General features: G+C 47.0%; 1 protein-coding gene across 9 annotated transcripts in view; it reads right to left on the bottom strand.

The window, feature by feature from the left end:
* Atxn7l1 (ataxin 7 like 1) overlaps positions 1-20,446 on the bottom strand; it is a 232,423-nt gene that overhangs the window by 119,277 nt on the left and 92,700 nt on the right. Inside the window, exon 4 of one of the 9 annotated variants that reach the window (XM_059279070.1) lies at positions 6,539-7,683. The exons of the other annotated variants lie outside the window; for them this stretch is intronic. Within the exon in view, the coding sequence (XP_059135053.1) occupies positions 7,598-7,683 (86 nt within the window). The 3' untranslated portion in view covers positions 6,539-7,597. Of the gene's footprint in view, positions 1-6,538; positions 7,684-20,446 lie in introns of those variants that run through there. 9 annotated transcript variants of the gene reach the window in all.

Below are 20,446 nucleotides of genomic sequence, written 5' to 3'. Positions count from 1 at the left end.
GCTTGTGCTGCAGGCTCTCGGGTAGCTGAGCTGCAACCGCTGCGTCTGCAGAGACGGCTGGAAGAGAAGCCATTGCGGAGCCATCGCGGTGCAGGAAGCGGGCAAGAGCAGGGCCGGGCAGGGCTCTGACCCAAGTTCCAGTGCTGACGGGAGTTTGTCATGGGACCTTGAGCAGGTCGTGCAGCCTTCCTCTGCCTCAGTCAGTCCTGGCTCAAGCCAGCTCTGTTGGGTTAATAACAACATCAGCTCAGAGAACAGATGGGAAACAGTGGAGGAAGAAACATGGCGGGAGGCCGTGTCCACCCAGCATTTACATGGTGCTGGTCCAAACTCTGGTCTTCATCCTTCCCAGGCAAGTGTCTTTTACTCACTGAGTCATCTCCTCAGCCCTGGTGAGGACATTTTCCAGTGAGGTCTGCTGAAAGATGAGATTGACACGGTAAAAAAAAGAAAAAAAAGGAAAGAAAGAAAGAAAAAAGGCCTCTGGGGGGCTGGAGAGACGGCTCAGCAGTTGAGAGCACTTGCTGCTCTTGCAGAGGACCCAAGTACCCATAGGTGTGGCTCACAACCATCTGTAACTCCACTTTTAGGGGATCTGATACCTTCTTTTGACTTTTGCAGATACTGGGTACATACATAGTACACATACATACATGCAGGCAAAACATACACATAAAATAAATCTAAAAAAAATTTAAAACAAGGCCTTTGGAATGAACTTGGACTACCTCCTTTCCCCCATCCCTCTCTCCCTCCCTCTCTCTTCTTTTGGCTTTTTGAGATACAATCCCATGTATTCCAGGCTGGCCTCAAACTCCTGATCCTCTGGTCTTTCCCTCCTAAGTGTTGGGGTCACAAGGCTGCACTACTGTAACAGTTTTGAGCTTGGGGTTTCTGCTACTGATGTCCCCATCTCCTCTCTATTACAGCAGACAGCAGCACAGTGCCGTCACCCCCTTCTGAATGCTGTGTCTGCAGAGAGAATACTTCTGAGAGCCACAACAGAAAGTTTTTCATGGAACTGTAGATAGACCCTGCCTAAAATGGACAACAAGTCTTGTGAGCATGGGCACTGAATCTTCATTCTCTTTATCTGCATCTCCAGCAGGGTCTAGGAGGACACAGGGCTCCAACCCCAGGTTTTAAATTTCTGCTCCTCAAATGCCATTTTGCCCATTATCAGCCTCGAATGCCTCCTCTAGTTCATGGGACCATGCGCAGTTCAGTTGAGCCAGGGTGTGGAGAGACACTTCCAGGCCCAGAGTGCTGTGCAGGAGGGAGACTATGTGCCGGGCTGTTTCCTTTTGCGTGCTGCATATTGATCGGCTTTCTTGTCAAGAAAGGGAGGCACAGAGTGGAAGGGTCAACATTCAGTGGTGGGGATGAGATGACCAAATGTCCTCACGCAGAGTGAGGAAAAGGATTCTTTGCTACCCACCTTGGTCAGTTTGCATGGTGCTTGCCAGTCTGGTCCCTTGTTAAGGGTTTCATTTGTCTATCCAACACATGTTTACTGATTACTCACTATGAGAATTGAATGATGGCAAACCAGACCAAGCCTCGATCTGCATTTATTCCTAAACAGGTGTGGGTCAGGCATACACCCTGAAGAGAGAACAACCTCCAGGCAGCTCAGTGGAAGCGCCACATGTTGCATTTTTGTGGGATTCTAGATTTCAACTGAAAAATATTAGTAAGTTCAGATCTGTGATAAGTAAAAGAAAGGGTGAGACTTCTGCCCTCCCTCTGAGGCCTTCTCTGTGTGCAACCTCAGGTTTCCAAGGGCCTCACTCATTATGACCTGACTCCCACTGAAATGTCCTCAGTGGGTCTGCATCTAACGGGGAGGAAGGCCTTAAAGGGACTGTGCACAAGCTGGAGGGAGGGCAGTTCTAGAGGAGACATGAAAACCACAGCCCGGGATAGCCACTCCTTGCAGCCTGGTGTTTTGGGGGTCAAGAGAAGCAGAGGAAGTAAGTTCTGTTGGCAAGAATGAGTCCCCCAGCAAATCTCGTGTTGAAGAGGAATGTGAAAGTCCAAAGGTATGGCGGTGAGCAGGAGGAAGTGGGGGTCTTGTTCTGACTTAGGGAGTGGGCAGTGCAGGCAGAAGAAATAACCACATAATGAGCCAGAACACAGACAGTTATGACAGCCACAGCTCAGAGGAGTCCCATGCACGGGCTTCTTTCTCCTCAGGCCTGACCTCAACAGCTGAGAAAACCTGCTGGGGAGCTTCCAGATGAATTTACAACTCTCTCAGTGAGAGAAGAGAGAAGTATTTTATTCCATGTTGCTGCTCCCAAAGCCAAAATTCTTGAAAGAGAGGCCATGAGATTCCCCAGATGGATTCCATAAAAGCAAACCTTGGGGAAATGAAGTGCAGGCACTGAGAAATCACCCAGAACAAAGGGACACATTGGGCAGACACCTCCATGAGCTATCCAACTGAAGGCACAGAACTGGGCCAATGCCCTAGGCCAGAGTGTGTCCAGACACTAGCAGCCACACCCTCTCTCTGAAGGAACCTCTTAGTCTTAAAGTTCATGTTGCCTCAGGCATGGCCCACCCAGGGGCAGAGCCTTAGACACCGGGCCCCTCTTCTCTTTTTTACACACCTTGATTTGGTGCATTTGGCTTTGAGACAGTCTCCCACTGCAGCTCACACTGACCTGAAATTCTCATCAGTCTCCCTCCTTCAGCCTCTTGAGAGCTGGAATAATCAGCCTGGACCACCACACAAAGCTCTTTACATGCCTGTCCCTCATCATCTCTTTCTTTCCTCATAACATTGATCTATTAAAGACTATGCTATCTAACCTGCAGCTTCCAATATGGCCTTGCACACTCAATTTTCATGCTAATATCACCTGAAAACCATCCTGTTTCTCAGCCATGTTCTACAAGATGATACAACCCACGGTCACCGTTTTTTTCTCATGACTGTGTGGACCAAGAGATCCTTCAAAATAGTGATAACAAGGCAGGGAGGGAAGCAAGGTCAGAGGATCTTCTGTGGCACTGGTGGGGTGTATGTGCCTGTGTGTTTGTGTGTCTGTGTGTGAGTGAGTGAGATACTTTCTGCAATTAGAAGTGGCCAGGGGAAGACTCTGTGAAGTCCTCAGTAAAGTCTGCTCCAGTGAGAGCACATCTGTAATGAGTGTTGGCTCACAGGACGCTCCAGGGTCCAGGATTGTATACATTAGACTGCATCAAACATGATTACATAATAAAGAGAGGCTGATGCAGCAGAAACCTACAGAATCTAAACCACTAACCAGACTCACCAAACGTATGGAATATAAATTTGCTTAGGGTTTGGAGGAAGAAAAGCAAGCCTTAAGATTTTTTTCCCTTTCTCTAATCTCAGCAGGCGGTCCCACAAACACAATTATCAGCACTTTTGAAAGGTCTTATCAAATATTGACTTAATAAAGAGCCCATCTACTTAATGACGACCTCTAGACACCCTTAATAAGCCCAGGGTTATATACTACTAAGCCACGGCATCCACACAGTGAACACAATAAGTGACTTATGTCCCACTAGGCAGTAGGGGCTTTTACCGTTTAAAATTATGTATGCATGGGGTGGATTCTGATTTGCAGAGGGGACAAAGAGATCCAAACCAGGAATTTGATCAAAAAAGATGCAACTGTTAAGGTGCTTTACGAATTCAATAGGCTACTGAAATTATATTCAAAACTGTATTGCAAGATTAGTAGTGTGGGCAAGGCAGAGCCTAAAACAACCCGGGAGGAACATCAGAATTTAGGAATATCAGAAGTGGTCACAGGCCAGTGCTCTGTTCTCATTTCCTTCCTTGGTTCTCCCAAGGAAAATGTAAAATAAACCCGGCTTGTAAGGCTTCCTGCCAGCCCACAGTGGAGAAAGGTGGGGGCAGGAGGCGCAGGGAGGGGAAGGCACTAAATGCAAATTTGACAGGCAGACGATTTCTTTCTTGGGCTCAGGAGTTTTAAAAATCTGCTTGCAAGACTGAGTTCCTGCTCTAAGAGTGTAGATGGTAAAAGATTTCCAACCCAGATTTTACAATGCTCTAGGGTACAGCCAATGATTACAATGTGTGCATTTAAAATTCTCAAAGCCAAATTAATCTCAATTCCTGTTCACTGAAAGGACGACTATCACTCAAAAGCTCCCTCACCTTAGTGCATCATTCTGAAAGATGCGGTATCCGCTTCCTGGCACCTCCTGCTCTACCTGGGCTGGGAGATGTTCAGGTCCAAGCACTTCTCTCCCCTTCTAGGAGCAGCCTCCAGCTCACCAGGAATTCCAGAATTCTCTGAGCCCTATCCTCTCCCTGCCCTTTTCCCAGCCCTTCTCCAAGGCCCTCTCCAATCCTGTCTCTGAGCCCAGCAGTGATGTCTGCAGGGAATCCAGGGCTTATCAGGGGAATAAACCTATTATGGCTTCCATCAGCTCACTTCTCACGCCTGGCGAGCTGGGCTAAGTGTGCTGCATGCGGTAAGGCGTTTAATCCTCACACAACCTCTCTGGAAAAGCATGAGATACTCATTTTCCATCCACAAAAAGGTTTAAGCTCAAGTAGAGCCAGAGTTAGCCAAGGTGAGCTGAGTCGGGAAGCCAGCTCCAAGCCTGGTTCTGGACGATCTGAGTGGTTACTTTCTTCTGCCTTTAACTTGAGGTCTGGCTTCCTGTTTCTGAATGATGGAAGGATTCCAGAGGGCTGCATCTGTTCCTTCGGATGAGAACCAGTCAGGGGTTACATCCCAACTCTCCTGCTGGCCCGCGAAACCTCAGCAGTAGTCCCTGGTCTGCTGGGCTTGGGCCTACACTAGGAATGTGCTTCTGATGGATGGGCCAGGGCTTCATACACTTCAGTTCAAAGGCAACTACTCTAAGACAGGTCGTTTGAACACAGGCTGTCTGTCAAGGAGAGTCCTTGATCTGGGAGATGTAGAGAGGATGGAGACACATATGATTCTATCCTTAAATCAGCCACATGCTCTTAAGCAATCCTTGCTGAAGACCAAGGGGTACGCCAACCCATTTAAAAGCCTCATTGAAGACAGTTTTGTTTTGTTTTGTTTTTTCTGTTCAGTTTGGATCCCAGTGAAAGGCAATTATGCTATGTTACTCTCAGGAAGAGAGAGTGGGTTATGAAGCAAGAATGCACCACATGCTTGGTCCCTTTGCATGTTCCTGTTTCCTTCCCCATTTCTCAATCAAATGGTGATATCCCCAGAAATCCTTAACAAGAAACCAAACAATTGTTTGGTCTTGAGTGTTCAGCCTCCAAAACTATGAGCTATACAAGGTACCCAGATCCAGGTATTTGTTATAACTATAGAAAAAAAGATGAAGATACCCATCAATCCACATCCTATACTATCAATTACTATGTGGTAATAAAATACTTGCCGTAATTTTCCCTCTAGTCGGTTCTTAACCACCACCACCACCACCATCACCCCACACACACCAGTACCTAATGCAACCAACCATATTTGGAGTCCTGGGGTGAAGAGGAATTTTCAAATAGCCAAGAGATTTCATGTATTTGTAATGTGCTTCTTAATCAGAGTCATCCATGAGATGTCAGATGTGGGCCCATGTCCAGCCACTTATTCTCAAAGCCTTCACAAACACTGGGTACACCAGGTGCTTGGGGCCTCCACATAGGCAGAGTGGCCAATCAAAAGGGCTGGAACTTCGGCCATCATATACACAAGGCTTACCTCAGGAGAGTGGCAGTGGTAGGGAGTAGGATGTGACCAAGAAGAAAAGAAAAAACAAAAAACAAAAAACGCATAGATGTGTGTGACAGGGTCTCATACAGCAAATCCATGTCTGCACCCACAGGCCTTAATCCTACCAGAACACAGGGAGACGAAACCACTTTTGAAACTGAAACCAATTATCCATGGCAACTTATTAAATAAGGAAGGACTCTAGGCCTTATTAAAACGAATGTTTAGTGCATTTTCTTATCCTCAGACATCCGCTTCTTCACCTGTCAGCACCCGCTGGCAGCAGCTGGAGGAATTGCACCAATTTTGCTGCATGTGCAAATCAATTTGATTTCTCCCCCAAAGACAAAAATCGGTAAAGTGATTAAACTATAATGAAGTCATGTCATTGGCAGCACAGACTGGAAAGGGCTGAAGAGGAGTGGCCCTGAGGTGACCAGTGACTTCCTTCTGCCGGGGAATAGTGGTTTTCCATATCACCTTCCCTGCCTATCTCCTCAACACGGGGTATGGGGTAGGGCCCGCTAGTCCCCCAGCTCCTTCAGGTCTCTGGCTATTTGGCTTCCTTCCACTCACCTGCACTAGCTCCTTAACTCTTCATCTGTCCATCCATCTACCTGTCCATCCATCCATCCACCCACCCACCCACCCATCCGTTTATCTACCCAGCCACCCAGCTGTCTATCCATCCACCTAATGATTGACCCATCCATCCACCCATGCATCCATCCAGCATCCATTCAATAGATATTTGAGAAGGACTCAATGTACAGACATTTAGAGAGTGACAACATATATTTATATCTGGTTTCACAGTCAACAATGCTTTTGTATACATTATTTCATGAAATTATCACAGTGACCATATGAGGTGGCTGTTAGCATCACGGGTTTATAGACAAGGACACAGATTCTATCACTAAAACAACAAAGCCAGCAGGTGTCAGGGTCTGGACAGAAATTCAGGTTTTCATTCTGTTAAAAATTCATAGTAGTACTCTTCGAGAAACTGGTCTGTATAACTTCTCTATTTGTCTTGTTGTTACTAACTAAATGCCATGATCCAATCAACACATACAGGCTCTGAGGGGCGTAAACACCTAGTTTCTGCCCTCACTGGACGTGTGTTGTAGTCAGGGAAACAGACATTAAAACATATGTTCACACAATAAATATTTGTTTTCAACACAGGAGGGAAAACTAGTCTGGATGTGAAAATTAGGGATGTTTCCAAGAGGAAGTAATCATTAAGATGTATTCTGAAGGATGAGTCAGAGTTTGGGGAAGAGAGGATGAAAGGAAACCATCGTTAGGGAGGGAGAAGCATGTGCAAAGGCCCCATGGCAGGAAGACCCAGTGTGCTGAAAACTGCAGGCCAGGTACACTGGCATATGGAAGGGAGCCTGGCACAGGCTGTGGGTTCAGACCACACAGACCCTGAAGCCATGATAAATGGCTTCTGGTTTTAAGAGCAACGGAAAGCTATAATCAAGAGAATGACATGATCACTTTGATTTGAATTCTGACTTTGGTGTGCAGAATGGGCTGTAGAGGAGCAGGAGAGGAAGCAGGGAAAACAGCTGGAAGGCGTTGGCAGTTGTCCAGGTGAGACGAGATGGCAGCTTGGACCTGGGTGGTGGTGGTGGTGGAAATGGAGAAGAGCCCCACAGGTGCCCCCTGCTCTGCTCAAGCCCACTTCCTCTCTAGACCCTGTCACCAGAGTGTGCTCACGAATTCGGAGTACATGGAAGCTTGTCCACAATTCAGGGCTCTCTGCTGGAGTCTCCTCTTCCAGGAAGCTTTCCGCAGACAACGCCAGTCCGGCACGGGCTTTCGGAAGCTGTGCGTGTCTTCTGCACTGCGCATGCTCACACCTGACGCTGCTCTAGGGCTTGGCGGCTCTCTGCTCCACTCCAGGGGACGCTTGCATTTCTCTTGCTGTCTTGCTTTCTCCCTTTGGAAAGTAAATGCTTTGTTGGCATTTGCTGAATGGTATCAACAGGGCGCCTCTGGAAATTACATTTGTCAATGATTGCTCATGCCAATTGCCTTCCCCCACCACATTAAACACTGGTCGCTTACATCTGTCTTCATGATCAGGTTCTAGCAAAACTCATGTCCTAGTTTCCCCGTTATTTCCTCTAAGCTCGTTTCCATATTTTTTCCTAGCAGAAAGTCATTTCAGGGGGAAAGGAGTGGGGTGGAGAGGGGGCAGGAGTGTAATTAAACAGGGTGGTCTGACTGGAATTCCTATACCTTTTAATGGGGTATTTGATTAATCCTTTCCAGAGGCCCCATTATTCATGCTGTGATGAAATCTCATTTTATAGCTCTTAATACATGGACCCAATTTATCCACATCACATTGTATTCTAATACTTGTCACCCAAGTTATTAGCTATCTCCTTCCCAGTGTAAAACCATCAGTGAGTTTGATTAGCTTATTCCCTAGGGATGATGGGGAGATAAGAGAGACACAGGAAAGTATGGCCACCAATGGCTCCGTGTCCTCTGAGCACTGCTACCCAGGGTGGATCCCTCCCAACATGGGAAAAGCTCTCAGTAAGACCCAGGGACCTTGGTTGCAAAGGGTTCACTGCAGGTCACTCTGCGGCTGAGTCAACCTCCTAAACGGGGCAGTGTTGGTGTCCTCCTGATATCCTCCTCCCCGAGACAGAGTGCCCTCTCATTCCAGGACACCTTCTGTGTTAGAGTTCCTGCCCAGCTGAGCTCTGGAGGGCGTGGGCCGATGCTGCCTGCTGCTCTTTCCAGCGGAGCTGGCTCCCTCGTCAGCCTTTCCCCCTCTTCCTCCTCTTCCTCCTCTCACGAACAAACCAGGCACTCACAAGCAGCTTCAGCTCCCTCTGAGTAAATCACCTCCTACATATGATAGAAGAAGAAAGGAGCCTGCAGGGGTTCTACAGTTTCTAGCTCCCTTCTTCTCATTAGCGTGAAGCCACACGTCCCAAGGACCACAGTCCATTCGCCTTTATGCCAAAAAGCCCTACTTACTGTTCTGAGATTCTGAGCCTGGCAAGACATGGATGAAGAGCCCCTTGCTCGGGAGATGCTCTTTCCCTGTGACACAGAGCCTCATTGCCCCCACCGTGTGTGCATGCTGTAGTTACAGAATCATTTCTAACAAACACACAAAAGCAAAGTGGCAGTGTGTCAATCCTGAGGCTTTCTCTCTCTGCTCTAGGGAAGGTCAATCACTGAGTTATGTGGAGAGGCTTGAGGTTCTGAGAGCAAGGAATTGAGGCTTCCAGCTCACAGCCAGGGAAGTGAACCATCAAGGGAACAGGTCCTCAACTTTAGTTCTGTCTTCAGCTGATAGCTTGATTGTGACCTCATGAAAGACCTGGAGCCAGAACCACCTAACTCTCTGAACTAAAGAAGTGTTCAAGACCATATATTTTCATCATTCCACACTGCTAAATGTTGAGAATGTTTGTTATACAGCAATAGCTTACTCATACACCCTGTCTACTGCAGAGGAAGGTCCCCAATGACATCGTCTCTTCTATGTTCAGGGAGCCTGATCTTTGTAGTACTCCTGATTGACCTGTTCCTGGCCTCTCCAATGTGTCCATATATCCCCACAGTCTCCCTAGAAAAAAAGACAAGGGAAGAGCTCCCTGAGGCCTGGGCTGGGAACTCCACCTCCTTGCCTGTCATCCTGAGTGACATTTGGCACTAGGAGAATGACTGTATGTAGAGGGTAGCCTTCTTTGAGCCACGAAACTCCCTCTTGTTTCGGAATCCTGGGGCCAAACGACATCAGTCAGGCCCACAGCCAGATGAAGAGCCGTGCAAACAACACATTCCCTTTCATTATTCCTCGCTTATCTCCTGTATCCTTTCTGCTCATGTGCAGTGTCCAAGAAAGGTCACGCCTTGTTTTGACTTTGCAGTTAAATGCATCTGACACAGGGTGGGGGTTCCAAAACTGGATGGAGATGTAATTGGGCTTACATGTTGCAAGGTGTATCACTGTACTCCAGCACAGACCGCCATGAGGGAAGGGGCAGCCTGGGTCTCCATCTCTTATGGTATACCATGGGGAGAACGCAGTCTGTGCTTGTCATCCCCCACCCTGTGAGTGTGTGCGTGTTTCCTGTATCCTAGGCCAGCCTCAAACATAAAATATAGTGGAAGATGACCTTGAACTTCTGATCCTCCTGCCTCCACATCCTAAGTACTAAGATGTGCCACACACACAGTTAATGCAGTGTTCAGATTGAACCCAGAGCCTTGTGCATGCTAGACAAGCACTCTGTAAACTGAGCCACATCTCCAATCCACTAGATGTATTTTTTGATTAAAAGAAAAAAACAAAACAAAAACAAACAACAACACTAAAAAACCAAGGTGATTTTCCATTTGATGAAATCCCCAGAATTTCTTTTTACAAAATCTACCTCTGTTCTGAGAGGCAAATTCAGATGTCAACAGGCATTGACTTGGAGGACCTGGGAAGGGGCAGACGGCACATGAGTAGTGAAACGCCTTGCTGCAGAGTCCTACAGCGTGGTCCTCAAGCCAGAGGCACCAGTGTCTCGGGGACCTGCTAGGCCACACATAGCCCGGCCCATGGAAAGGCAATCAGGGTGGGGACCGGGGACTGACTTCCACTAGCTCGACTCTGATGGATGTCTGGGGGTGAGCAGCACTGCTGAAAGGATCAGACATTAAATTATTCCCTCACCATTCATGCGCTCCAAAGACAGTGACAGAGTGCCTTCTATGCCAGCCACTGAGATCCAGGGCAATGACTAGATGGGAAGGAAGGCCTTCCTCAGGCCTTTACTGGACAGAGCCTGCCAAGGTTGGGGGAGGCCTGGGAGTCATGGGCAATTCTTTCAATGGACAGGAGGCACACCGAGAGTGTCTCCTAGGATCACCCTGTCAACACAAACAGCCTTTCTAAAGTCAGTGACTGGGGCTGGGACAGCTGGTTCAGCTTGTTAGACTTCAAAACAAAACAAAACGAAGAAGATCACATGATTGCAGCGTCATGATGACTCCAGCACCCATGAAATACATGACCGCATTAAGAAACCACTGTGGCATACGTTCTTCTTTAGTAAACCAGTTGTCGTTCCCTACTATCTAGGAAGTGCGAGTTTGCCCCTCTTTTTCCCAGCAAATTCAGGTACAGAGAGATCACATCTGTGCAAACGGCCAGCAATGCACAGCCCTCTGGTGTGAGCACAAGGCCTGCCTGTACCACACAACCCTCTTTCACTTACATGGGTGTCACATACTGGTCACCCAGAGATCAGTAACTAGCTCAGAAGGCCTTGGCATCTCCTTGAGAATAGCCCGGTGCTTTTGCATAGCCATGGGAGGCTGAGCAGAAAACCTTTTGGTGTCTTTCAAGCTGCTCTAGAGGTTGCAACTGGAGGGAATTTAAGCACATCCGCTTAAACCACTAGCTTTCTATAATCAAGGCTTTTTAAAACAGAAAGTCCAACCCCTCTCTATTTTTAATTCAGGAATGCTTGTTGGCTTTTGCTGAGACATTGATTTGATTAGTAGCATTCTGTGGAACTACAGACACGAGATGTTGAGCTCACAAGCAGATGATTCACTTCAGGGTTCTCAAACGAGAAACATACCTATCAATGGCGCACTGGAGGCTGGGAGATTCTGAGAAAGCATTTCCTGCCTGCACATAAATAGGACAAGCAATGAAGAAATTTGCTTATGGCCACAGTCATGAAACCAGGGACCACCCCACGGGTGCTCTTCACACAGAAGGCTGCTGGGAATAGATGCTCCTGCGTTTGGACACCCATATGCTACCTCATTTATCTACCTGTGACAGGGACCGTGCTGGAAGAGAATCAAGAGATGACAAATTGCTTCTGGTTTTAAGGAGCTGTTCAGGCTGGGTGCATGCCGAGGGGGCTGGATTTGTGCTAGGAGCCAACATTTCTTCCTGTTATATGATCACATTTTGGCACACACCCTCCAGCAAATGACGGCTGTCTCCTTTCACCAATGGACTGCAAGATACTTGCCCTGTGAGCCTGAAATGCCAACTTCCTAACTGTATGTGCAGCAGAGGGCAGACCCACCCTACACTGCAGAGCGAGGACCAGGGAATAAAGCAAGAGTTCTGGATGGCAGGGAATTTTCTCTGCTGGAGAAGGAGATAAAGGGGGACTTGCTTGCAGGATTTCAGGGCTCAAGGTAGTGTCAGTCAACGACTTGGAGAAAAATTGACCTGTCTGAGATAAGTAGTAATAAGTAGTAGTTCCAGGATGCTGGCCCTTGGAATCTGCTTTTGGGGACACAGGCACCCCTAATCTTCTAATATCTCTGAAGGCAAGAAGGAGATGCATTGGGGTTTCAGTATGGTTCATCGGAGCAAAACAGCTCCCATACCTCTCCTCTCTAGGCAGCTGGTGGGTCATCAGAGCCTGCTCATCATTCTAAGTACAGCCCTTGTTCCTTCTCCAATCTGGAAATAACATGGTTCTTTTACTTATATACAGCCATAAAAATCTAAAGTCTGCAGGGGCTGGGTTGAACACCTTACATATCTTAAGCCTCTAGAGATGAGCTTCTATTGGCCACACTACCCAAGTATTAACCTCCACCTTCTGTGAGAACCCACCACACCAGACAAAGACCTCACCATGTTCATATGCTCCAGTGCCAGGTGCTCATCTATGCTATAGTCCTATCTGCTTACTCTGTCTTCCTGAACACCTCTACGAATCAGGTGCTATATTAGTCCCATTGTGTAGATAAGAAAACTGAGGTACCGAGAGGATGACAGATTGGCAGAAGGCACTCAGAGGCCAAATCAAGCCTAGGCATTGTAGCTAGAGAGTCAAATTCTTTCCTAATTCTGTGCCCATCTCTCTAACCTAATGCCCTTCACACACTGTGGCTGACCTAAATCTCCCCACCTCTCCTCCCAACCCTCTAGAATGCAGGGGTGCCCGGCTTCCACACAGAGCCTGCAGTGTGAAGACAGACACTCATCCCAGCCTCCTATTCCCATATCCAAAGCAGACTGCAGAATGCCATTTTGTTTTGCTTGTGCATTCTACCATGCAGCCAGAGACAGCCTCATAAATGGTCTCTGTTCAACTTCCCCAGCCCGGCCCCGGCCCCTCCCTTCCCACTGCCAGTCTCTGGCCATGCTCCTGCAGCCAGCAACCGATGCTTCCCATCTAACCTCATTATATATTTCATCTAAAGATGCCTATTCTCCACGTGGCAGTGAAGCTTATTTTTAGCACAAGCTACATGCCAAGGCAACTTCAGATTTATCATTTCTAATAATAACCTTGGAGCTGAATCACAGGACCCATTCCACAAATGGGCAAACAGAGGCGGGAGGCCACAGCAAGCTCATGGAGTCTCAAACTGCCATGACTGTCTGTCATATACAATTCTCTCCCTGGATGGTTTCCTCTTAACTTCCTGTTTAACAAACTCATCTGAGGCCTGGGAATGGGAGCCTTGTCAAGATCAAGATGTATCTGCGTTTGTGCTGGGGCTTCAGAATGCTAACTAGCAGCTCTACGCTCTGCTGGCAGGGGTGCTGATGCCTGGCTTTCTGCAAACCCCTTCTCATTAGTAGGTTTACATGCACAGAGCACTCACATGGCAGCGTTTCGGTCTGCATCTTTTGCTCATCACCCAGTTGCAGCTAATCAGCATGGTGAATGAACTGAATTCATTCTCATGCAGAGCATAACCAGCTGCCTGAAGTGCCTGCTGAAATGACCGTAACTTTGGTTCTGATGGAATCTTCAGGCTAGGAAATGAAGGGATAGATCAGAACCCCTAAGGCAGACTAGAGCTTTCTTCAGCCTTACATCACTGGAGTGCGTTTCTAATAGTTACTACGGAGAGCTCAGATTTCCTGGGAGGGGGTGATACATAAGCTAGAGAATGTGTTCCTTTGTTGCATTAGAAAGTCCTGCATTAGAAACTGAGAATCTGAAAACTTTCCTAAATGTGCTTTGCCTCCTAGAGTAAGCACATTGCTTTTGCTATTGCTGTGCATTTTGCTGGTAGAAAACGCAGAGATGGTAACAGTGAGAGGGAGTCGGGATATGAGTTCCAGTCCCAATTCTGCCTCTGTTAATGCTGTGACTCTAGCCTCTGATTTTTCTCCTAGAGCTTCAAAACCTGCAAAGTTACCACTCCCTGGTAACTTCACCAAGACCTTCTGTAAGTCCAAACTCACAAACTGTGGGAGAGTGCTTGTGTGCATGCAGCAAGACGCTGTGGCAACGTAAAGGCCTCCTAAAGGTAGATGCTCAGTTGCCAAAGGCAGCATGATGCGCACAGGTGGCTGTTTTCCAGAGGCACTGCTGGGAGGCGGCACCGGGGGTGTGACTGTGGAGGGCAGTCTGTGTGACAGCATCCAGAGCAGACAGCAGCACTGCTCCTATGTGTTCTGGGGTCTTCACCTAGTCACCCAGCACGGTGCCTGGCTTATCACGGGTGCTCCTAAACACATCAAAGACGCAGCCTAAGGATATCCTTCAGTTTCTTTGGGGACTAAAGATTAGGAAAGGAATTGGGGCTGAGACGGGGACTCCTGGGAGCCTGAGTATAGGGTGATCAGATGGGCAGACCTAAGAGACCTGGGTCCACCCGGATGTCCTGCCTGAATATGCATGATGCATCGGCTCAGCAGCAGAGCACGAAGTACCTGAACTGAGAGGAGTTTGGAGGGGGTCCCACATGGCTCGGGGTTCTCGAGTGGACCTCCTGAATCTCACCCTTCTTCTCCTCACACCATTTCCCTTTCCATAACTGACATCATCTCACCTTCAGGAATTCAACAGAATCACACTTCTTTTATTTTTCCTGCATCAGATTATCACCCCTGAGATACTTCCCTGATCCCTGTGGGTGGCTTCCTGCCCATGAGCTACACCCTCTCTTTAACAGTCCCTGGCTTTCAGTGTACAGCGGCAGCTTTTAGCAGGCTTTGCACTCGGGACAGGCACATACACTTGGTGAAGTGTTCACCAGAAACATACATGTACCACAACACCGCCACCTGGATCCAGATCCCAACTTGGTGCACGTGGCAGCAAAGAGGCCACGTAATCCATCGGAGGAATTTCCCCTTTAAACTTGTGCAGCATAAGTCTGCCTGGGCCAACTCAATATTCATAAGTGGGAAGTGGAGACGGCATTTCTGTTTCGCCAAGAGCAATCGCTATTTATCATGGCGAATGACTGAAACAGTTGTACATACAGCGCTCTCCTCGCCGCTGTAAATTACAGTATACAGAAGATTAAACGTAAGCCTAATGCCACCCCTGAGCTTCAACAGCTGAGTCCTATAAATGGATACCCGTTAAGAGAAGAGTCTTTTGCCTGGTTACTATTTAAAAGTGTGTCTCTATTAAAAGCTTGTCTTAAACATAAATTACCAGGCAGCCCGCCCCAGCCCTGAGCAGGCACTTCCTTGGGGCACTGAACAGTAGCATCCCATCTACAGGACACAGATTTGACCTCAGCAGGGCCAGAGTGGAATGGATACAGAGGACTTGACACTGGACGAGCTCTCACTCGCTTCCTGCCAGGGGGACCTGGGCTGGAAGGGGGACAGAGGGGACTCTGCCAGGCATAGAGACCTTCAGAAATAAAATTACCCCAAACCCCAAGCCACTGCAGAAAGTTTTTTTCTGGTATCTGACGACCTGAGAAGCCACAGAGAACTCTGGCCTAGAACTAAACCCCCAAGTTTCCTAACTATAGTTAATTCTCCCTGTCCTTGATCCTGTAAGTGAGGTCTGTGGAGGAAGAGCACCAGTATCACCCAAGGGAGTGTTATTCAGTCAGAATCTATCCCAACAAGATTCTGCGTATGTCTCTATGTGCATTCAGGCTTGAGAAACTAGTATAGGTAACAGGTGCCAGGGTGGAAAAGCCCTTCTGATATCCCCACTGGAAATCATGACAATAACAAATTGTATTATGAAAACAGGCCCTTTGGCAGTGGACCTTAGGATTCTGAGTTCCACTTGAGAGATGGGTTTTTATGGGCCAGGAATGAATGAATATATCACTCTAAACTTGAGAAATGTTCTAAATAAGTCAAGGTGTAAAACATAGTGAATTAGCAAAAAGCTCAGGCCTTCCACATTAATCACTGTGTCTCCAATCCCACCACAAGTAAGTACTGTGACAATGAGCCCGGTGTTTTGGGTTGTAATTAGCAGTTCATTCCAAGTGGTAAAGTATGCAAAGACTTCTGTGTTGTTTGAGAAGACAGATTCTATGTAACTTTAGTTTTTACTAGAAAAAAAAAAGCTATAGTTCAATATGCATGATAAAATGTAATGATCACTAAATAGAAATTTTTAAATAAAATCTAAAACATCAGGAAATGACAGATGAAAAGCAAGATAAACAAAAACAAATTAAAAGAAAGAAATAAGTACAAGTATATTAAGCAATCACAATAAATGTAAATGGATAAAGCTCACCTGCTAGACATTAACAGATGGGTCTCTTTTAAAAGCTAGATATATATTATCTATAGGAGAGACAACTAAAATAAAATAACATCAAAAGATAAAAAGAAAGGAATGGGTAGAGATAAATGAGGCAAGTACTTATTAACCAAAAGATGGTTGGATAGCAATGTTGGTCAGATAAAACAGAACTAAAGGCAAGTCAATAGGTACAAAAACACCAACCACTAGAGAGAGTTAGTTGACCAGGCTTTATGCACTTAACCAGACACCTCGAAATTGTAAAGCAAAGCCATCAGAGTAACAGGGGAAAAGCGGCATTTTACAACCACCACAGGAGATTAACAGCTCCCTTCCCAGAAAGTATAGAATGAGTAGGCAAAAATATGGTGAGGACATACAAGATGAGGAAAAAATAATAAATATACTGAACCCTGCGCCCAAGTGAGAGCAAATTTTCCAGTCACACCAGAGACAGTTATAGAAACTGGCCCTGGTCTTGCTAACCTCTAAGGAAGTGTACAGTACATTAAAAATAGGATAACATAGTTAATACTCTTGGGCCATCACAAATTAAAAATAAGACAATACTAAGGTCACTCCCATTACGTTTTATGATTGAAAACTAAAACCACACACCTAAGCTACCAGTTGGCAGCACTGTGGTTTTGTTCTGTGTGGTCTAGTTGCTATGGGGCCAGGTTAGTTTACATGGCACTTATCAGTTCACAAGAAACAGGAAACTCTCAGATCATTATAACTTCACTATTTTGACTCTGAACTAAACTCTGGCCCAAGAGGAGAGTAAAGTACCTGACTCCTAGAAGAAAGAAGGGATGTGAATAAGTTAATCACAACCTTGTCCTACAGCACAAGCTGTGTTTGGCACATTCTCCAGACTGTGTCCTATGTACTCAGTATGTCTTAGCCAATGCTGGCTGGACAGAGGTTGTTCAACTAACTGGGCATCTTATAATACCATCTTAGAATCAAGAAAATACTACAGTTAAAAATTTGTATGGTCTGCTCTTTCACAGAGGTAAGAACTTCTGAAAAATAAGAGAGGACTATTGCTGTGATGGTTTGACTAGGAATGGCCACCATAGGCTCATAGATTTGAATGCTTGGTCATCAGGGAGTGGCACTACTTGACAAGGATTAGGAGGTGTCGCCTTGTAGGAGGAAGTGTGTCACTGTGGGTGGGCTTTGAGGTTTCAAAAGCCCAAACCAGTCCCGGTGCTCTCTTTCTCTTTCTCTTTCTGACGCCTGTGGATCTGGATGTAGACCTCTCATCCTTCTCCAGCACCATGTCTGCCCATGTTCCACCATGCTTCCTGCCATGATGATAATGGACTAAACCTCTGAACTGCAAGCCAGCCCCAACTAAATGTTTTCCTTTATAAGAGTTGTTGTGGTTGTGATGTCTCTTCACAGCAACAGAACATTGACTAAGACAACTGCGCAGCTATACACAGGAAAAACACAGGATCCTATGCCTCACAGAAGAGAGTACTTGCCCATGAAATTATTGCAAGCAACCCAAACCAGATGGATGGCTTCTGCCTAAGAAGATACTGCCCACCCAATACAATTCCAGTGCCAGCCACAGTGAGTGAAATACTAAAAAGACCACAGCTGAAGGTGGAGGTCCATGGAGCTTAGTGGTTCCATGCTTACCCAGTAAGCACAAAGTCCAGGGTTCACAGAATCACACACACATGCACACATGTATGCATACACACATATGTGCAGAGAGAGAGAGGGAAAAAAACCAAGCTTTAAAAAAGGATGAATGCAGAATGACATTGTATCAAGGACAGGCCTGAAAGTTCTGTGAACAAGTGGAGGTGCATGATGAGCAGACAAGAGTGAGGAGTGGATAAAGAAGACAAGAAGGACCACCCAAAGCCCTCTAGGATGTGCACTGGGTAATGAAGATCTTGTTTCTCATATACTACACAGTCAGAGCAGGGTGCCTCTCAGGGAGCATCCCGCTCTGCTCCTGGCTTCCCCACCAGTCTTCAATCCTCTCTCTGCCCTTCCATCACCACCACCACCCCTTCAAAGAACAAAGGTTGGTCATAGAACTGGCGGTTCCTTATTGACAAACTCTAGGGTCCCACATGGTGAACTCGTAGGTTCTGAGAATATGGCAGGGGCTAGGCTGACGTGGTAGAATCTTCAGAGAGCTCCTCCTGTCCAGCCTCTGTCCACTTGCACTGAGAAGCTCCTATAATACGGACTTGGAAAGAGTGCTGCCCCTAGGACAACACTAGATCCCACCAGAGCTCACAGTGAAGTAGGCCGGTGAGTTAGGGCTGAGCCAACGCAAGCTTCGTGCTAACTGGGATGCACACTGCCCTCTGGTTAGGAAGCTTCCCTTCTGTAACAGAGGGCTCACTTCAGAAGGCTGTGAATTAAGTAGAGGCTGCCACTTACAGAGAAGAGCCAGAAGAAATAACGCAGGGGAGGAAAGCGAGTATCGATGATGCTAATAAACAAGTAAACAAGGGTCGTTAACCCTATCTTCAACAACATTCTGTAGTTCCAGTGCTGTAGGACAGACTATGGCTGCTTTCTCTGGAACGAAATTATGACTAGTTCCGTGGGAAGTGGGGTTCATCGGTGAAATTGCTGACTTGCTCTTTCACAGTGATTCTCCCCATTTGCATTTCCCCCTGGACCTCTTTATTTCCCAAGTGTCTCCTATGCAGCATCCCCAATTTGCTCTCATTTCTCAGAAGTGCCTGCCTGGGAAAGAGCACCAGGCAGGTCCCACACAACCACAAACTCAGGTGCCACCTTGATTCTAGGAGGTCCTTCTCTGTAAAACACCCCATCAGCCTTTCGGTGTGTGTTTGTGGTGGTGGTGTGGGGGGGGGGGGAGTTTCAGAGGCAAACTTGCCATATGAAACGTACTCATATTTGATTTCAGACAAGGCCTGGAAGGCTCTGCTGTATCCCCGAAGCCAGCCTGCCCATGTGTCTAGTATGTAGTGCTTCTGGAGGAAGCAGTCAGTGACCTTGACAGAAGAAAACAGAGACTGTGGAGTGTTGCAGATTGGCCGTGAGCAAGGTTGTGACATCATGTGTGTGGTGTGGTCACATCGTAGGTGTGAGGTGATGACCGTGTATAATCATCACCACTATTACAAATCCTACTTACAAAGCCCAGTGCACATGGCTGGTAGGATGGAGAGCTCCCCCCACAGCCAGATCCCGGTCCAGGATGGAAAACAGCTTTTGCTTCACTGCGCTGTCAGCAGAGGAAGGTGGAAACTTGCGTTTGGGTGCACATTATTAGGACAAAGATGTGTTATTGTTATTGCTGGGTAGTATGTATGGATGCGTTTAGTAAGAATGACTGATTCCAGCATGGAATGGATATGCTTTTCTTTGGCACTTTAATATCCTAACAGCTGCTTTGTGGCTCTGGGGTGCAAGTCTGGCACCATTTCCTGAGGACGTGAGTCCAGCAAACTCTTGCTTTACTGTTTGCTGCCTTGGTCTTCCAGGGAAGGAACACTGAGAAGTGCCACTGTGCCCGTCGCTGGGGATGGGGACAATTCCAAAACAACCTTTTGAAGCAGAAGCAGCACTGGCACCATTTATTTGGATTTAAATAAAGCAATGACTGTTACCCTAATTCAGCGCTGAGGAATGGAGTGTATGGGAGCAGCCGGCACAGTGCGGATGTGCCAGGGATGAGTCAGAAGCCAGGGGTCACATTGCAGCACAGAGCCCTCCAGAAATCAGCTGTGGTCACAGATCAAAGCAGTGGCTCCCACCACTTGCTGAGAACGGATGTCTGTCCCACATCAGCCTTCCCAACTGTGTCTGAACAGAGACAGGCATTCTCTTTCAAGTACCAGATCTTCTAAGGGAAAACCCGCTCTTGCATGGGCAAGCTACTTTTCTTTCTTTCTCCTGAGATTCATTTGAAAAATAAATCTATTGAGCACTGACTTTTTAGATGCAGTATTCATTGTGTCAACTTGGGGGATTTAATTTTTTTTTTTATTGCATGATTGATTGATGTGTGTGTATGGGTGCATGTGTACCATGGAGCATGCCTGGAGGTCAGAGAACAACTTCTGGAATCCTTCTTCTACTATGTGAGTTCCTGGAACTGAAACTCAGTCGCTAGGCTTGGAGGCATACGATTTTACCCAGTGAGTCATAGTGTAGCCTCCCAGGGATCTAACAGGGAGCGTGACAGACAGAGTTTGTGGTGCCTGGAAACTCCTAGTC

The sequence above is a fragment of the Peromyscus eremicus genome, chromosome 14, assembly GCF_949786415.1.
Source record: "Peromyscus eremicus chromosome 14, PerEre_H2_v1, whole genome shotgun sequence".
Classification (NCBI taxonomy): Eukaryota; Metazoa; Chordata; class Mammalia; order Rodentia; family Cricetidae; genus Peromyscus; species Peromyscus eremicus.
This window is presented reverse-complemented; position numbering and strand designations above follow the sequence as displayed.